The sequence below is a fragment of the Rissa tridactyla genome, chromosome 1, assembly GCF_028500815.1.
Source record: "Rissa tridactyla isolate bRisTri1 chromosome 1, bRisTri1.patW.cur.20221130, whole genome shotgun sequence".
Taxonomy (NCBI): Eukaryota; Metazoa; Chordata; class Aves; order Charadriiformes; family Laridae; genus Rissa; species Rissa tridactyla.
The window spans coordinates 211,730,986-211,750,058 of NC_071466.1; the positions used below are offsets into that span (position 1 = coordinate 211,730,986).

The 19,073-nt window shown below is 49.3% G+C and overlaps 1 protein-coding gene across 1 annotated transcript; it reads left to right on the forward strand.

The window, feature by feature from the left end:
- The first annotated feature begins 3,736 nt into the window (after positions 1–3,736).
- PHYH (phytanoyl-CoA 2-hydroxylase) lies at positions 3,737–16,717 on the forward strand. The gene is given in 10 exon segments (XM_054190839.1): positions 3,737–3,885; positions 3,887–4,124; positions 8,330–8,385; positions 8,950–9,060; positions 9,179–9,344; positions 10,065–10,146; positions 11,942–12,123; positions 12,849–12,998; positions 14,430–14,561; positions 15,673–16,717. Coding segments are annotated over 10 exon segments (1,320 nt in total). The 3' UTR covers positions 15,727–16,717.
- The last annotated feature ends 2,356 nt before the right edge of the window (positions 16,718–19,073 follow it).

Sequence of the window (19,073 nt, forward strand, 5' to 3'; positions counted from 1 at the left end):
CCTTTGCTTCCCTTTTGCTGCTGATGTATCTGTAGAAGCCCTTCTTGAATCTTCTGGTGATGAGAAATGAGCCTGGTTGTTGGTGGTGGATTTTGTTGTTGTTCTTGTTATCGTGTCATCTACATCTGTTTTCCCTGGCATCTAAGTTAAAAAAGCTAATTTTGCTGAGTTGGAGCAGCTGCCACTTCCCACCACAGTAAATTAAGCGTTTGGAAGACCTCATCTTTGGAATTACAGTTCTGCTTATGATGTGGATTTTAATAGTCAATTGAGGTGCTTATTAAATTATAACACTGTGCATTAGGACTGTTTCTGTACTGCTGGAGAAATCTCGATCATTTAGTTTTTATTAGTTTTGTGATTTAATGAACAGAAAACATTAAAACTAAAAGCCAAATGCAAAACAGCTGTATAAAAATGTTCTATAATGTTTGGGAAACTGACAGACATAGCTGTAAAAATACTTCGCAAAGACATAGCCCCTCTTAAATGCCATTCATTTTAATAAAAAGATGAACGCCACCATCAGTTTTCTTAATGAAAAAAAATCTCTCCTTCATTTCTTTCCCTAGGTTCATGAGATTCAGTCTGCTTTTTTTTTTTTTGATAAAAATCAGAATAAGGCGCAAAGGACAGGGTTTTTCATGTGTGCCCACACGCTTCTCCTGTTTCTGGAGAGCATGGCTACACCACAACCAGCAGTCGCGCCGTCAATGTCACCGCGTGGTTCTCAGCACTGCAGCCCGGAGAGGTGCCAGCAACGCCCGAGATCAATCTTTTGTTGAACTGAAGATCAATCGTGGACTGTGTTAGTGTGTGTTAGTCATCTTATCAATGCTTATAAATACTGAAAGGGGAGGTGTCAGGAGGATGGGGCCAGGCTCTTTTCAGTGGTGCCCAGTGACAGGACAAGAGGTGACGGGCACAAACTTGAACATAGGAAGTTCCATCTAAACATGAGGAGGAACTTCTTTACCCTGAGGGTGGCAGAGCCCTGGCACAGGCTGCCCAGAGAGGTGGTGGAGTCTCCTTCTCTGGAGACATTCAAACCCCGCCTGGACGCGTTCCTGTGCAACCTGCTCTGGGTGACCCTGCTCTGGCAGGGGGTTGGACTAGATGGTCTCCAGAGGTCCCTTCCAACCTCCACCATTCTGTGATTGTGTGAGGGTACAACTGAAGGGCAGTCATCTCCACCACCCGCCCCTCCGTGCCCAGGAGCATGAGGCATCCTGAGTCATTTGGGGGTGAGATGTAACAGGGTGGCCTAGCGACACGGGAGTTACTGCCCAGGCCAGTATTACCAGTTGTATTATCAAGATTAACAGAGAAGCATTGAGTAAAAAGGAATAACAGTATTCAGTGCACAGGGAGATTAGTTTTTGAGGCGGCTCTTCTCTAAACATGCATGTGTATATGTATGGAAGCATGTATTATATGTATTTTAGTTCTCAAGCTCCTAAATCAGGACAGCAAAATCACTAACTACGTATTCTTTTCGTTTATTATTTTTTTTCCAGGTATGAAAGACACCTTTGCATAAGATGCTGTCAAACAGATACAGCGGAAGAAAGACCTACATTGCAAACAGGTCCGTGTCAGATTGACATGTGTTTTATTGAGTATTGTTCTGCTTTATCTTTTCAATGGGATTCTTACCTGAAGTTTGAAACAGATGAGGATTTATTGGGGTTCCTGTTTCAGTTTGGGCTGTGAAGGCCATTGCAGCATGTATCTGAGATATAAATAGACCTTTCGGTGCGGTTATAATTAGGACTTCAATAATAAAACTGCTACTCTAGTTGCCTTTTTTTTTTCTTCCTTTCTTTCTCTTCCCCCTCACTTGAATTTGATTTAGGGAACTCTTATTAACTTTCTGTTTACCTATGACTAAGGGTTTTCCTATAGCTCAGGAGTCAAAGGTCTGATTTTGTTGGCAGTGAAGGGCTGGGTGCCGTCACTGCTGCTGCTAGTTGTCCCTTCATGGTGCCCGTATGCTTGCCTCTGACTACACAAAATAGTTTAGTCATATGAGACGGTTTTTTGTGTTCCTTTTTTGTGAACAGCCTGTGTTTTGTTGTAGCCCCGAAAGGGAGTGACTAACTACACCGAGCGTACGTGGAGTCACTGACCGTGAGAACCACAAACAGGAATGCGCTCCCGTCCAGGCAGCTGCCACACATGGAGTACGCAAACCTGCTCTGGTACTGAAATCATTGGGAGTTTTGCCACTGAGTTTTAGAGGGAATCAGCTTTTAGGATAGAGGTTAAGTTCGGAAGCACTTCCTCTCCGTGCCTTGGCTTCTGTTTATCTGTAGCACTGACATGAAGCTTAGTATAATTGACAGCTGAGTTTCCGATCCACCAACGTGTCACCTCGGATTCCAGCAAAACCTGTTGCAAAATGGAGCGAAGCTTCTTAAAGCAGCTGTGATGGAGGGTTGTGGTGCGCACCCCGTCGTCATGAGACCGCCTGGAGCAACAGGGGACTTACTCTTGATGGTGCATCTTTGGGAGCAGGGCCTGGCTGGATTGCTCGTGAGCAAAGGGTTTATAAACAAACTGACAGGTGTGAAGATCTATTTGCATATGTTAGGGTGGGAAAATAATGCAAATTCGTGGCATAATTGCCTTCCAGTCCTGATGCTGCTGTCCAACTTGTATTACGTTACTGGGTATTTTGTTACGGGATTTGCTGCCCTCAGTTTACCACTCCTCCGTGCTCTCCTGGCTCTCTCGTATCTGGATCCTGGGACCCTTCTCCATCTCCTGGGAGAGTAGGTGGGAGAGCAACCTGCAAGGCTGGAGCTGGAGCAAGGCCCTCCCACCTTCATCCTCCTCAGAGCTCTTCCCTCTCTCCCCACCTCCCTGCTCTGTCCTGGTCAGAGCCGAGTTCCTCCAGGGAAAGATGATGGACAGCAAATTCCAGCAGGAGACACCCCACCGTAGGGCTTGAAGGATGACCTGACTGTCACACCAATGGCACGAGCTAGCCTGAACTGTGACACGGGGGGCCTGCAGTCCACTTTGCAGAAGTGGTGAGGCTCCACGGCGTGGTGGCAACAGGGACATGTGCAAAGATGATGAGAGTCATCTTCTGAACTGTGCTGCAGGTCTTAGTGATGGGGCTGTTCTCAGTCCCTTAATGTTCTTCTCCTCGAATGTGTCAGTTGATGCACTCATGGTGTTAATTAAGGCAGATAAGAGTGTGCTAAGGACGGTGGATATTGAATATGCCACTTTTAAGTGGGTCCCAGCTTCAGAGGAATACCAAGCCTCTATAGCTTATTTTTTGCAGCTGCCCATTTTTTACCTTTCTTCCCCCTCTCCCTACCCCAGGTTTCCCCTCCAGGTGGGTTTTTCCTCCCCTCCCACCTCCTCAGGTGCTGCACTGTGACTCCTTTTGCTCTTCCCCTCTTTTCTTACTCAAAAGCACCAGAGCTGTCCCAGAAGGTGGGACAGAAAGGCCACCCAGCACGACGCCCCGTCTCGGTGCGGATTGCATGCATTCTGCCGACATCCCAGACCTCTATCGGTGCAAAGGAGGCACTTGGGAAACATGCTCCGCCACCACGCCGGGGTGGCAGTGGGGCCATAAAAGTCTATCCAGACTGATACATGGAGGGACGAGGCAAGCTCTGGCAGTCTCCTTAGAGACAGGAGATAAGGGAATATCCGTGCCGGCCTCGGCTGTGGTCTGTGCCTGAGTGCGCCAAGCGTTTCTCTCCGCGCAGGGCTGATGAAATCCTTGCAGCTCGGTAACTGCTGGCAGAGAAGGGGAAAAATACAGGAAGGGAGGCGGGGGGAATGTGCAAAAGCATGCGCTGAGCTTTCCCCGCCAATGTCCCTCCCATCCGCAAACCCTGCCAGCCCGTGGCTGCCAGCAGCGTTTCTGGGGCCTTTCTGAGCATGCACGGCTGCTGGCGCATGTGCGGCCGAGGCAAAGGCTGCAGACGCCAACGGGGCCCTGCTCCTCCTCGGCTGCGTTTGTAAGGGCAGGCTGGGGACCGAGCGCTCCGGCTTCCTCAGCCACCATGGAGCAGCTCGGGAAGCGGTCCGGGCCGGCGGCTCGGCTGGACGCCATCCTCCGGCACCTCTCCCCGCGGCTGGGAGCAGCCCCTGCTCCCGTATCCTTTCTGATGTGGGGTGGGAAGAGAGGGCGGGGAGCAGGACTTTGGCCTCCGTCAGGGTCAGGGCTCTGCTTTGAGCTTTGCGGGTGGCCCCCGCGCCCTGCGTGCTTTGTGCGTGGGCACCGAGGAGGGGTTCGGCGGTGGTTTGCCCCACAAGGACACCCTGCCCAGGAAGGACACCCGGGCAATGTCCCTGTGCCTGGGCAATGTCCCTGTGCCTTGCTCGTGGGATGGTGATGTGCAGGGGGGCCATGCCCCGTGCAGCCCCTCGGCGAACGGGGATGCACCAGGGCAGCGCTTCCCCGGGCAGCCCCCACTGGTGTTTTGGGGCCAGCACCCGTCCCACCCCAAAAGCCTCTTGCTGCCCTGGTGCTTCCTCCCTGAGCTTCATCCCTGAGACCTGGGATGTGCGTCTGTTGAGCCATCCGCCTCTCGTCGCCCCCGCCATGGCACATAACCCCCCTGCTCAGTGCTGGGGGAGACCTGCGGCGAATTTTCCTCCTCGAGATTCGTGGGTTTGGGGGGAGATAAACTCTGCAAGGCTCAGCAATTGCACAGTGAGTCTCAGGCTTTGTTGCGAGGTACAGGCTTGTCTGGTAAAGCAGCAGCAGGAAAAACATCGAGGTCTGGTTTGTGAGTGGGAAACGAGGTGGAAATGTTGGAGGCTGCCAGCTTTATAATAGATCCGAGAAAGGAAAACAGGGCAGAAAGAAGTTTTCACGTTGGTCTGTCCTGTGTTTCCAAAAGTCAAATGAAGACTGCTTGCTGATAGTATTTTTAAAGCAGCTGCCATAAATCTTGCTTTAAAAAAAAAAAAAAAAAAATTAAATATTGCTGATTCTCAGTGAGAGCTGAAGGCTGACAAGTTACCTCTGAATTATAATAAATTGGTGAAGAGGATGTGATCAAACAGCAGGTAGGAGTCTTCAAATAAATTAAAAACATGAAGATAGATGGAGAGTAGTTGACTCAGACTGCCGTAATATAAAGGTGCAAGTAGGAACACAAAATTGGAAATAAATGCTAGGGAAAGCACCCTGATTGTACAGGGGGAGACAGTGAGTAAGGAGAGGTGCTGCACAAGCTGTTTCGTTCTTAAATCCAGCTACAGCGGCCCTGATGTAAAGAGCTTTGGATGAAAATATGACTTAATTAAGCTGGGCTAAGAAAGGTGGGTGGATAAAATAAATGACAGAATCTAGTAAGAATAGATGTATTTGATATACGTTACCTCAGTGCAGTGGTTTTGTTGCAATCTCTGGCTTGGTGCGCTAGGTAGGACAGTTCGTTTTCCTTCTAGAACATGCCTCTTCTTCGAAGGGAGAGATGTCTTCATAGAAATGTCTTGATGGAGATGTAAACCGTGAAAACCTGGAGACGAGAAGGCTCTGAGGAGACCTTATAGTGGCCTTCCAGTACCTAAAGGGGGCCTACAGGAGAGATGGGGAGGGACTCTTTGTCAGGGAGGGTAATGATAGGACATGGGGTAGCGGCCTCAAATTGAAAGAGGGGAGATTTAGATTGGATATCAGGAAAAAAATTCTTTACTGTGAGGGTGGTGAGACACTGGTGCAGGTTGCCCAGAGAAGCTGTGGCTGCCCCATCCCTGGAGGTGTTCAAGGCCAGGCTGGATGGGGCTTTGAGCAGCCTGGTCTAGTGGGAGGTGTCCCTGCCCATGGCAGGGGGGTGGCACTAGGTGATCTTTAAGGTCCCTTCCAACCCAAACCAGTCTGTGATTCTGTGAAAACCCCGCAAAGCGCACCCACCTCTCGCTGCTTCGTGAGCCCTGCAATGGGGGCCAGCTGCCTTCTACCGACTCACCCCAGCCCCCGACCTTCCCAGCCTGGAGAAGGTGGCATCCTCATCCTCTCCTTTTATTTAAAATTAAACCTGCGTAATAGAGAGTTTAATACCATCTCATACCTACCTAGTGTTCTCCTGTAGTTGCTTTTAGGGATTGGTATATTAGAGATCGGTGTGTGTTGGTTGTACTTGTTGGAAGAGGAGTTATTTCTACACAACAGTGAAAGAACTCTGCCTTCACAAAGTCCTCCTGTGTGGCCTCGGGAAGGAGAGGAAGCAGCAAAAGGTGAAATGCGACAGGTTTTTCTTGAGAGCTTGGTGTAGGAGCCAGAAGGAGGTGCTGCATCGGTAACACCAGCACTTGCCTCCTTACGGGAAGGCAGCCGAGAAAAAGCCTGGTTCACAAGTGCCTGTAGAAGACCTTCACTCCTACAGCTGTGAATTCACCTTGGGTGCTGCCTGGCTTGGGACACGGTGGAGGAAAACCAGCACGGCAGCTGTAGAACTGAAGGTTTCCTCAAAATGCAGGCAAAGAGAAAGCAACTGCTCCACTTGAGTGATTTGGGTGTTTGGGTGATTCCAGTCGAACGCCAATGGTGCTGGCAGAGTGGTGGCTGTCAGGCCAGGACCATCTCACCAAGTGTCCACGAGATGGTTTCTGAGACAAGTACACAAGTTCATTGTGCTCGTCTTAGATATGCAGGACTTTGCACCATCCCTTGAGACTCTGCAGGGAGAAGCTTTGGAAAAGCTTCTGGGGATCTTGAACTTCGCTGTGCTCCAGTTTGTCCAAAAGTATTATGTTGCCTGCTCTGTTGGCTAACATTATTCCTAAGAGGGTGTGTGTGAGGGGAAGAGAAATGTTTAAAGACTCTGTGTCACCCCCAAAATGGGCTGCTGGAGGCGGCAGCTCCTTCCCAACCTGTGTGCCTCTTGTTTTCAGTTGTCCAAGCAACTCAAACTTGTCCTTTGTTGCAAGATGGCAAGAGCAAAACCAGCAAGAGGAAGAGCTGCTGTAAAGCTTGGGAGGAAAATGTTCAAATGGGGTCCAGCTCTCGGTGGACTTGTCTGCTGACCCCCACTTCTGGGAGGTGGAGGTGTGCTGAGGAGGGCACCACAGCTGGGGTTCCACCAGAGCCTGTGTCTCCATCAGCTCTCTGTGGACATTTAGGAGCCTGAATGGCCAGGAGTCCTCTTTTCACTGGAATTGGACCTGAAATGTGATGTGTGGAGCAGTAATGCCCTCAGCTGGGGAATCCCTTGCTCTGGGACCCGCTGTGGTGGATTCCACCTGGTCTCCCCATGTCCTCTTCCTTCCCTCTCTCTTCCACCCAGTTCTCAGCACCTTTTCCTCCCCCTGGCTCATCATTTTTGGTACACGTTTTTGCATGTGTCGTGTTTCTTCTTGCACTGTATGTGACTCTTGACCAGCTAATTTTTAAGTTTCCTGGAGTAGGGACCATAACATAACTGTTGTGATGAAACCTATTTCTTATTCCAGAAGCACGCACGCTTTCATGGCACATTTAAAAGGTGGTGGTGAGCAGCAGAGGAAAGCCTTCGGTTTACATAAAACCCTGAAGCACAGGGGTCTCCAAACATGCGTGTGCAGACCCAGAGATCTGCATGAAAGTGTTCTTTTTTTGTCCTTGGCCCTGGGTGATGCTTCGATTCCACACACAAAGTTCTTGTGAGGCTTCATTAGCAAGTGGGGTTTAATTGCTCTGTGGATGAGCGTGCCTCTCTGCATAGAGACACAACTGTGTTTATTTAAACCTGTTGAAATGAGTTGAGGTGGAGGACAAGCCCATAGCTGTCCTCTCTTCGTGCTCTCACTGTCAAGTTTGGGAGGGACCTAATCTCTGCAGTAACTGGAGAGAAGGTGAGGGTTTGCACCACCCCATGGGAATGTGAAGTCCCAGGTTCACCCCATATGACTTCTCACTCTGAATTTGGCGCACCCCTTTGCTAGGAGGGGAGAGATGGAGAAGCACCTCCAGGAGGCAACGCAGGTTTTGGGTAGGTCTGGCTGCTCCCTGGGAGAAAAGGGAGGGAAATTGGGCAAGTAAACATCTTCACTGAGCATCTCATTGAGTGTCTTGATGTTCTGGGAGATGAACTGAGGCCCGTGGACTGCTCTGGCATCTCAGGCATTTTGTACTGACTTTTCTGGTAAGCTTGGACAAGGCTGTACTATGCTGTTATTTTATACTTCTCTGCCAGACGTGCTACTCTGAAGGTGGCAAAGACATTTTTAGAACCAAAATAAACATGGACGTGAATGTCCAGCCTGGCACTTAGCTATAAGATAAACTGCATCGTAGGATTCAGGACGCGTACGTATAGATGTTCTTCTACTCTATTGCGCTTGAGTGTATATGCCTTAATCTCCATCCCAGATGAGTGTTCCTACTTCAGCCCAAGTTAGTGCTGTTCCTCAACCAGGGCGGTTTCGGTAAGCTGTATCTTCCTTTCTAGAGATAAAAAAAAAATAGCCTGCAAGAACTTCATTCTTTTTTCCACCCTAGTGCGCATGTTGATCACCAGATATTGTGTAGCCTTTCATTTTGCAAGCATATATTCTCCTTTGTTTAGCTGTAGTTTAATAAAAAAGCTTAACCGTGCATCTTGAAAATGTCCGAGTGGATAATCTGACTGCAGAGACTATTCCCCTGTGCTTCAGTATCTCTGGTGAGAGTAAAGCTGCTGAGGACCAATCCCAGCTTTCCTGCTCGCTTCTCCACTTTGGGAGGGCACGAGGGGGATGCTTTGAATTCTGCCCCAGAAGCGGTGGGTGGCTGTGGGCAGAGCTGCTGCACAGCCACGGACACACTGTGGGCATGGGAAACGCTGCACGCCTGCAGAGCTGAGGTGGACATGCAAGTGGGGATGGTTTCTCACCAATTCTCCCCAGCAGCCACCGATACCCAATGTGTCACCGTCTTCCTACCAGGTCTTGCCGACACTGCCCTCGTTGCTCTGCCCGACCCTACTGACATGTTTCTCCTCTGTGTCTCAGCTACACCCTGGACAACGACGTCCTCACCACAGAGCAAAGGCAGTTCTATGAAGACAATGGGTATCTGCTCATTAAGAAGCTCGTTTCTGATGAAGACATTGAGCGCTTCAGGTACGGGGCACTTGCCTGAGGTGCTGGGGGGTCCTGTGTGCAGCAGCATCCCGAGGGAGCTCTGGGAAGCTGGGTGAAGTGGGATTCTCCCAACATGGACGTTCCCTTTGCTCTGCAGGAAGGAGTTTGTGCGGATCTGTAGGAGAGAGGTGAATCCACCGGGAGCTATGGTTATGAAAGACGAGTCCCTGCGATCCCAGTATGGTCAGTCTGAAAAAGTAGTTAATAAAGTGCAGGACTTCCAGGAAGACAAAGAGTTGTTCCGATACTGTACACTACCAGAGGTAAAATAATTAAAATTAAAAAAAAAAAAACAGCAAAAAGGGTGGTGGAAGAGCCTATATGAATGTATCTATGTTTTACTGCCTGTGTGAAGAAGATTTTTGATTCCGCTAAAGCTATATCCTTTATCTAAGAGCCCCTGTGTGTCACTCCCATAAGTATATATGAGGAAGGAATATCAAGCCATCTTTTCAGAGTGTTCTGCATGAACACGGGGTGGATGGTGGGCAGAAGTAGTCCTCTTCTGAGGACTGAGGGGAAGAAGAAGTCCCCAGAGGACCACAGTAGTCCTCTGCTCCTGTGGTGCGGAGCCGGTCGGGAATGCGACCAGCCCAAACTGTGTGGAGCTAGTAGGACAGGTCAGCAACGTGTTCCGAATGTCTTTTATCCAGGTAAAGCATCTGCTCTCTGGGCAGGCCCAGCGTTGTAGCCAATATTCATGTTGTGGTGGAAAGCCTTAGCTTTGTGGAACTGTGACCCTCCCCGTCTTTTCAACTCCGCCCAGCAGCCTGCTGCACCATCTTCTGCCTTGGCCTCCTACCGCCATGCCCATTTGTGTGCCAGGCCAGATCCTGCCTCCTGTCCTGCACCCCTCCATCCCAACCTCCTCCTCCTGTACCCCAGTCCTCAGCCAAATGCCCAGGTCCCAGTGCTTCCTCAGCAATCTTTCCTCTTGTCTTTCGTGTTTCTAATGTTGTTTTCTAATGTTTTCTGCCCTGTAGGTCCTCAAATATGTCGAGTGCTTCACAGGGCCAAACATCATGGCAATGCACACCATGCTGATAAATAAACTTCCAGATTCCGGTAAGGGAAAACTTGGATAAGAGAAAAATTGAGAAAAATCGTTGCGTGTATGCTGTCTATCTGGCCAAATTTGAGCTTAGAAAAGCTATTTGAATAAAGTGAGACAAATTAAAACCAAGTAATTTTGAAAATTTACAAGGCCACTTTGGTAATAGTGGCCTTTGTTTTTAAATAATTTTATTTTTATTTTTTTTAACTTTGGCTTTCCCAGATTACATTTCTTGTCTTTCGATGTGTGGGTGTTTGTTTGCTGAAGCTGGTGATTGTCTTGGCTGCACCACTCCCGTGTTCAGAGTGGGCAAGCGAGTTCCCTCTTCGGCCAGCTGCACTTGCCTAAAGGCCCGGGGTTTAAAGCACGAGGTGCTTTTTAAGCTTCGACTTTTCAAACGTGTTGAAAACAAGTGCTTCTGTGGACCTCGGTAAAAGGGGATAAATACAGAGATCCCCCTCAGCTCGGAGTTCGTACACTCCTGACCTCAGTGACAGCTGTTGCACGCTCGGCGCTTTGATATGAAGATACTTGAATAGGTGCCGAAAGATGGATTTTGCAACTGGCTTTGGCTACTGCTGGAAATTGAGATCAAGGGTGATGGGCAGGGAGAGAGGAAAAGAACAGAATTAACCTTATTACAGTTTTCCAAAGCAGCTTTGACTCTGCATAAGCTGTTTCGGTTTAGCAAAGTTGGGACCTGAGCCGTGTTTTTCTCAGGTGTGCAGCTTCTGAGCGGATACATACCATACGCTGAGCTACTAAAATACTGAGTTTGTTCAAGGCATCGCCACTTGTCACCTTAAATGCTCCACAGAAAGCTGTGCCGTTTTGGTTTGGAGATTCAACAGGAGACCGTGCATTTTCAAAGTAGAACCAAAACAATAACGGGCAAGAAATGGGAAGCTGCTCCGTATGTGCAAGGTCTCCACGCAGTATCTTTGAGGAGCACTTTAGGAGAGGTGCAGGTCTCAGGAGAGTTTTTGAGGATGCCCAAAGTCTAAATGATATGGCAAGTGGCACAAGTGGAAGCATCCTGACTATATCTATTTGAGGAGCAAAATCAATGGCAAAATAAATATATAAATACTATATAAAAGGCTGTTTTGCTGTGGACGATATGCTTCAATTTCCATAGTGGGAAATGAAGTAACAAACTTCGGAAATATTTATTTTTGTTTAGACTTCATGAGAAGAAGCCTCCAGGACGAAGGCTAATAGGGTGCTGGGTAGACTGTCTGGGGAGGCTGCCGTCCATAAATAGAGATTTTTTTTTTTTAATTCCTTTTTTTTTTTAAAGAAGGCTAAATAAACATGTGTTGGGTGCAGCACAGACAGGGTTGATTCCGCTTGCAACACAGCGATAGGTCAAGTGACTACAGACAGCACGGCTGTTTGAAAGCCTTTGTCCTAGGAAAGGTTTGTGCAACGCCGTGCTGGTTAAAGTTCACAGAACTGGAGAGCGGCCCAAGCGAATGGTGAAAACTCGGCAGGGGGTTGTTGGTGGTGAAGGCCAGCAAAAGGAGCCTTCTGAGGGACACACAGCCAGGCAGCCTCCTGGCATTCACTGACCCGAGTGCCACTGCTGACCCAAGAGCCACCACTGAGCTCTTGGTCCATCTTGGGATGGGGTGTGAGGAACCCATTTGGTTTCCAAGTCAGCGATGGGCTGGAGCAGACACCGAGTCCACGGAGTGTCTCCAGCAGCAGCTCCTTAGGACTTTTAGAACAAGTGCAGTGGTTTAACGGGAAGGAAAAGGCTGTGTCACGTTTGATGAGGTTGAAGGTTTTGAACCTGTGTTGCAGATACGCAGACTTTTCTCCACCCCATGCATCAGGACTTGCACTATTTCCCCTTCCGGCCTGCAGCCCGCATCGTCTGCTCCTGGACCGCCATGGAGAGAGCCGACCAGGACAACGGGTGCCTGGTCGTGCAGCCAGGGACACACAAGCAGCCCCTGAAACCTCACGGCTACCCAGAGTGGGAGGTAGAGTGTCGCGGGGGGGTTGGGGAGGGCATGCGTGAGGGGACATGCATTTTGGCTGGAGAGAGCTCACCATGGCCAAAACTGAGATTTTCAGCAATGTTTTTTCTGTTTAAGCAAACACTGACTCGTTGCTTGGTTGGCCTCGCTCCCTGTAACCTGGGTAGATTTGCCTCTGTTCCCACCTTCACCTAGAAACTGTCCAGCACGTCCTGGCATAATGGCATAAACATGCAACTGTTTTCCACTGCCCTTGCCAAGTCAGAGGACTCTCCTTCTGGGAATTTGTTCCTGCCTGGTGACCACGTGTACTGCCCCAAAGAGGAGAATTTGGGTAGTAAACAACTGGATGCAATTAAATATCAAGCGGTATCTTCCTCTTAAGAATGGGTATTTCCTGACCTGGCCTGGCATTGGTGATGGTTATACTGGGAGCAGAAGGCTGGACCCCAGTGGTGTCATCAGGCCACACTTGTGGAATTCCCTGGTGTCCTTCTCTGTTCCCTCCAGCTGAGAAATGCTCTTAATTGTCCGAATCCAGCTCCAGAAAACAGAAAAAGTTTGAAGTATGAAGACTTGTAGGCAAGTGGGCAGGCTCGTAGTTGGGCATACCCAACACGCTGCCCAGAGGCCAGCAGATCAGTAGTTGTCCCTGCTGTCCCTCACACTGACAATCAGCACTTGCTCTACTTTGAAACAAGTGATTTCAACTCAGCCTTTTTTCCTAGGGTAAAACCAACAAACTCTTCCATGGCCTGCTTGATGAGGATGAGAAGCTTCCCAAGGTTCACCTTGTCATGGAGAAGGGGGACACGGTGTTCTTCCATCCCCTGCTCATTCATGGCTCTGGGATAAACAAGACATCAGGGTTCCGAAAGGTAGGAAACCACCTCTTGATACAGCTTTTGATATTTTTGATTTTTTTAAAACTGATCGAACAAACCCCCACCCACCCTGTATTCCAAGCTCATGAATATGTGGATGAACTTTTTAAGGAGTTTTTAGCTTCCTAATATACTTTTACAGTCTCTTTTTTTACTTCTTATTTTTAAACTTCTCTGCCCTTTGGGTGAAGAGCAAGCTGTGGGTCTGCTTGAGAAAAAGCGAGCAGGGGTAGAAATTAGATGCTGAATCTATGTTTGAAGGCTGGCTGGCTGTACTTGCTTTTCCAACAGTTCCCTTTCGTCTGTCCCAAATATCAGGAGCTTCTCTAACTTTCTTCCCCCTGCCGCCGTAGCGTCTCATTGCCTGGACAGCAGGAGCCTCTATCATCCAATAAGTAATATTTATTTATATGCTAACGTGACCCATTTTTCTATTAAAGATTTGATTATGCATCATCCGTTTGGTTTGCATGACGATTATTTAGCTGGAACAGGCAAAAGTGCCCTCCTTTGGAGGCCTGATCCTTTCTCAGAAGTGGATTCATCCAGGCATGGAAGGGAACTGTAGCCACTAGTAGCAAAGCAGATATTTCCCCTCAGGCACTACAACACACGCTGCTCTATTTTTATTTTATTTTGCCTGCATCCACTACTATATGACCCATGCTTTCAGCCCCAGTAGCAGTTTACTGGTGTGGAATTCCTTCCTCCTGTAATCCTGAAAGCAGAGAGGACGTCAGGTACTGAGAGTCTCGTCTGCTGGCTCTTTCCTGGCTGGTGGAGCAATAGTCCGCTTTAGCATCCCAGAGAAACACAAGATCTTCCCCATACTGTGCCAAATCCCAACATTTTGGGGTAAATCAGTGAGCATCCTGGAGCTCTCCAAGCCAGGTTATGGTCCAGCACCCTTTGAGATCTGGCGCGATCTTGCTTGCAGCGGGCATAGCTCGCGGAATGAGAGAACGGCTTTTTCCAGTGGGGCATTTCTATTTGTTTCCTCCAGACTCTGCTTAAGCAACAACTAATTACAGAACGGGTGGGTTGATGCGACTGTCTGGGTGCAGAGAGTAAGAACCCTGAGTGAGCCCACGGGTCTGCTCCAGCCCCGACTTTCCCTGTTCCCACTCCTGTTGCTGATATTCTGAGATCAAGTAGCACAGTTCGTGCTGGGGGTGGGGGGGAGTGTTTGGGAGAGGAGGGAAGGAAGAAGAGCACGTCAGCAAGCAAGAGTATTTCTCCAGCAAGGGTATTTCTCCAAGGGGACACTCAGGAGAGCAGGAGTGCTCAGAAGGGAGGAAGGAATTTGCTGACGTGGTCTGTAAGGAAGGGGTGGGGTGTCCACGATCCGGGATGCACAGGATTTTTTTTTCCACCGGCCATTTGTAATCGATGTGGTAGTGAGCGATGCCTGATTTCCTCACGCAGAGCATAAGCTGTCACTTTGCCAGCTCAGAGTGCTACTACATTGACGTCAAGAACACGAGCCAAGAGCACCTGGAGAAAGAACTGGTAGAAATGGTTCGCAAGAAATACAACGCGACTTCTGTGGAACTCAGGGTAAGACTTGGCTGTAAGCCCTTTGCTACAATCCAGGTCAGTTCCCTTTCCTAAGTCTCTCTCGTGGGACAGATTTGTGCTTTTTGCTGTGCCCAGTTGGGCAGATCAAGTTGTGCCAAGCAGAGGTGCTTGGCAGAATAAAAGACCTGACGTTCAGAGGATGACCGGTGGGGTTTTTTGGGGCCTTTTTGCACATAAAGCTGCCTCTTGCTATGCTGGAGAAGTGGCCTTGCTCTCTGGGCAGCCCCTTCGCATCCCTTGAGCTCTAGAAGTTCCTCCTCCAGTTTTGCTGGTCAAAATGGGGTTTTGTGAGCGTGCCTTGATCCCTCCCAGTGCCGGCTGAGCTGGTGCAGATTGGATGAGCCCTTCGTTACGCGACTGCGACTGATGTTGTAGCATAAGTGCGGAGGAGCGATGGACTCTGCTGTCCTCGTGGCTCGGCTCTGGGGCTGCTCACATGCACTTCTTGCACCATTCGAGGGCGTCTAGACTTCACCCCACTGGGGAGCAGCAGGGAGGGCTAACGTGGCCAGGCAGGAATAGTCGGAAGTCTATCCAAGCTCTGCCCTTCGCTGCATCTCCTGGTCCAAGGTTTGTTGTGGGGAGCGTGTCGGAACCAGAGCTCTTTGCAGTTACATTTGGACTGCGCGATGTAAATAGGAAGAGTTGAATTGCCCTGAATTCGCAAGTAGAAGAAGGTGCAATAAATTCAGTCAGTTGGTGAGCTGCTTTGATCACCCAAAGGTGCACAGGGGAGGCACCGCGTGCACAAGCCGGCGAGGAGGGTGACTTCTGCAAGGGTAATACTCGCTGTGCTGCTCGTTTCCTCTTCTGCTGCCTTCCAGAATTGAACTGTGGGCATCTTGTCACAACCTCCACACAACCCGTCTCCGGGGGGTAGGGGCTGCACCTCTTCTTTCGTTTGGGCTGTATTTTTGTTCTTGATATTTAGGATTTGAAACGATATTCGTTAAGTGTTTTGGTATGTTTCCATGGGTAGGTAGGGAAGCTGAGAATGCTTCATCTGTTTCCATCTCCATAAACCGGAGTCCTGGTCACTGTTTTTGCTGGCTCTTAAGGCTTTTCCTTTGTCTCCTTTTTTGTTTTGAAGGATATTTGGAACTTCCGCGCACGGCTTGTGCAAGGGGAAAGGATTAACCTGTAGAACAACCTCTGAAGAACAGGGTGGAAAACACGTGCCTGAGAATGTGCTTCTCTGACCGGGGAGTGCAGACCGTGCCTCGGCAGCCAGAATCATGTGTGCTTTGTTGACCTCTGCATTGGTAACTTAGACAAATGCTGCATCCCAAAATCATTTTATGCTGATACGAAATAATTGCACTGAGGTTGAATAGCTGATGTATGTCAAAGAAAACCTAGCCTAGGAAAACCGAGATTTGCTGTGGTTATCTTAGACGATTGAAGAATTAAGGTCTTGAAAGAACACCTTGATTTTCTTGATGTTTTCCCTCTTGTTTTTTAAAAGTTTCTGACATGACGTACCTTTGGAATGATGCTATACTAACATAAGATTTTGTGCAAGAATTTATGCAAGGGTGTGTTTTTTAACATTTCCAACTTCAAACTTTTCTATGTAAAAGACATGGAATGAATCGGAGTTTCACGCAAGCCCTCAGTATGAGCTCACATGGGAAGTTATTAGTGCAACTGATGAAGATGAGGGTATTGGTACCAGCAGAATCAACAGTGTGAAGAACTGGATGAGGTGGAAGCAGTAGCTGCTCACATAGGAAAATGGGATTGATGGGCTGGAACATGATCGCTAGTAGAAGTTCCTCAAACATGACCTGCCGTGGCTTCCTATCTTATGAGCAGTGCTGGCACAAGGGAAATACGTGGCTGACGGTGTTGGAAGCTACTGGGCCAGCAAACCAGCCTCCCGTTGGCCTTGCACGACCGAGCCAAGGCTGTGTGAAATGAGGGAAGTCCTCCTTCGAGTTTGGTGGGCCTGGGAAAAGGTGCCAGGGCAGGGAGGTGGTTGGATGCTCCCCAGGATGCGCTGGTGACAGGGTGGAACGTCATGCACTGAAATGGCCCTCTTGCCTTTCGCAATGTCTTTCCTTGCTTTCTGAAAGATTCCTTTGTTTTCAGAATCTATTTTTTCGAAACACAGATTTAATCAGAGCAAAAGTGCATCCAAGGGCTGTGGTGTATTATTTCTGCCGCTCGGAAATTGTGGTGGTGGGTGCGTCGCTGAATACCCCAGAGCAAAACATCCATCCTCAGCTCTTTGCCACTCCCCCCTTTCACCTGAAGAAGGTGCCAAAGCAGCACCAAAGGCTGCACTGATGGGCTCTCGTGGCTCCTTCTGCTCTGTTATCCTGCCGCTCGGGAGGTCACAGGAGATCAGGTGCAGTCCTGTCCTCAACCAACAAGACTCAAAACCTTCTCCCCGGGGACTGCCTAGACAAGCGGCTGCAGGCCAGAGCTGCTGCAGTCATTTCATGGGCGGCAACTGAACACAGAGGAGGGTTTTGCACCTCTTCCTCTTCCTGCAGCGTCTATAGGTTTTCTTGTTCTTTTTCATGCTTTTGAAACAAGGTGAGGTTTGAGCACGGTTATTTTGTTGGTGGTGGGGTGAGGTGTCTGGGCTGTGGTTCCCACCTGGAGACAGACATATCCTCTCCGTAGCCTCCCGTGTGACCACAGCACGAAGAGGTCTGAGGAGGGGGAGACTTTAGGACAGACCCGCAGCCCTGCTTGGTGGGTGATTTTGAGTATCCTGGTTCCTGTCTCTCTTCCAATGTCCTCTATATAACGCCGGCACTGATCGCGCTCTTGGGTAGATGTTCCGTGATGCCTCTCCAGACTTGGACCTTCTCAGCCTGGCCCTTGCTTGCTTCATGGGCCCAAGTGAATGATATCCAGGGAGTTGAAGGCTCCTGCGTTGACTTTGCTGAGCTCACAGCCTAGCTGCTGCCCTCCTTGGGGTTTTTGTGAGGACTTGATCCTGTATCCTGTCTGGTTCACAGCACAGGATTTGTGGAGAGACTTCCCTGTCCCTGTCCCTGTCCCTGTCCCCGTTATTGGTGCAGCTGAGTTGACTGCAGAGGGAGCTGTGACCACAGAGAAGAGCTACAGGTGTCCATCAGGTTCCCAGAATTCCCAGGCTCTGAATTTCTCTCACTACAGTTGGAAGAGAGAAGGAAAGGAAGAACTTCAGCTTTGTTTTTGAAAAATTTGCACATCTCTGCCTACAGATTTTGGCTTAAATTTCTCTTTCAGAAAAACAAACCCATCAAAGACCTCTGGAGGATACTGGAGGATACTGGAGGATACTCCGGAGCCTGGGGAGGACTAAGTTCAGGCAAACTCCCCCCAACTGCGTGCCAGGCCAGCTCAGCTGCTTCCTAGCAATGCCAAGGAGTCCAATCCCTGGGCAGAGCCAGATCCAGCGGGGCTTCTAGGCTCCTTCCCGGCAAAGCTCATGGGTGCAGGACCATTATCCTGGGAGGGTAAGCACTACAAGCACTTCCTCACAGGATATTTGAGCAAGGGCTGGAGTCCAAAGGATGCTTCATGTAAATGTGAGCTGCTGCGCGAGGGTTCTACCTGGTAAATGCTTTCTTGTTGCTGTTCCCAGCCATCCCAGCCAGCAGGGACTCTGCAATCATGGGTTTCCAAAGTACGCGCCCCACCAGTGGCAATTCATGGCTAGAAATTCATTTCAGTCTCCAGCACGTCAATGTCTGGGTTAAAAACAAAACCACAACCATGTATCTCGTAGGGTTTGGTTTCCTGAGAGGTCAGTGCAGCTGAGGGGGCCATGTCAGGCGGGTGACTGCAGAGGGAGCTGCGGCCACAGGACAGCTGCAAGGTCTTACCAGCTTTCGGGTCCAAACTCACTCTTCTTTGAATTACCACCGCGGCAGCAGGAAGGGCAGGGGGAGAGGAAAAGCAATAATTAACCAACTCATCTGCTGCCCCAAGCTTCATTTTTTTTCCAGGAGGAAACCCGCCCAGTGTGCTGCGGCCCCCGTGAAGAACAAGTGCAGGAACCCAAGTGCCGTTCCCAAACACACTGCCCATCCCTCAATGACTTTTGCAATCCCAAAGTATCAAGCTATTTCCATCAGAAAGGGGATTTTTTTTTTTTTTTTTGCTATCCTGTGAAAAGCTCATGTGAAAAAAAGGAAGAGCCCTGGTAAAAGCAGGACCGTGTTCAGCCTGTGGCCTCCACCTTTTTTGGAGTCAGAAGAGACTGAAGGAATCATAGAATGGTTCGGGTTGGAAGGGACCTTAAAGATCACCTAGTTCCCACCCCCCTGCCATGGGCAGGGACACCTCCCACTAGACCAGGCTGCTCAAAGCCCCATCCAGCCTGGCCTTGAACACCTCCAGGGATGGGGCAGCCACAGCTTCTCTGGGCAACCTGGGCCAGTGTCTCACCATCCTCACAGTAAAGAATTTCTTCCTGATATCTCATCTAAATCTCCTCTTTCAGCTTAAAGCCACTACCCCTTGTCCTGTCACTATGATCCCTGATCAAGA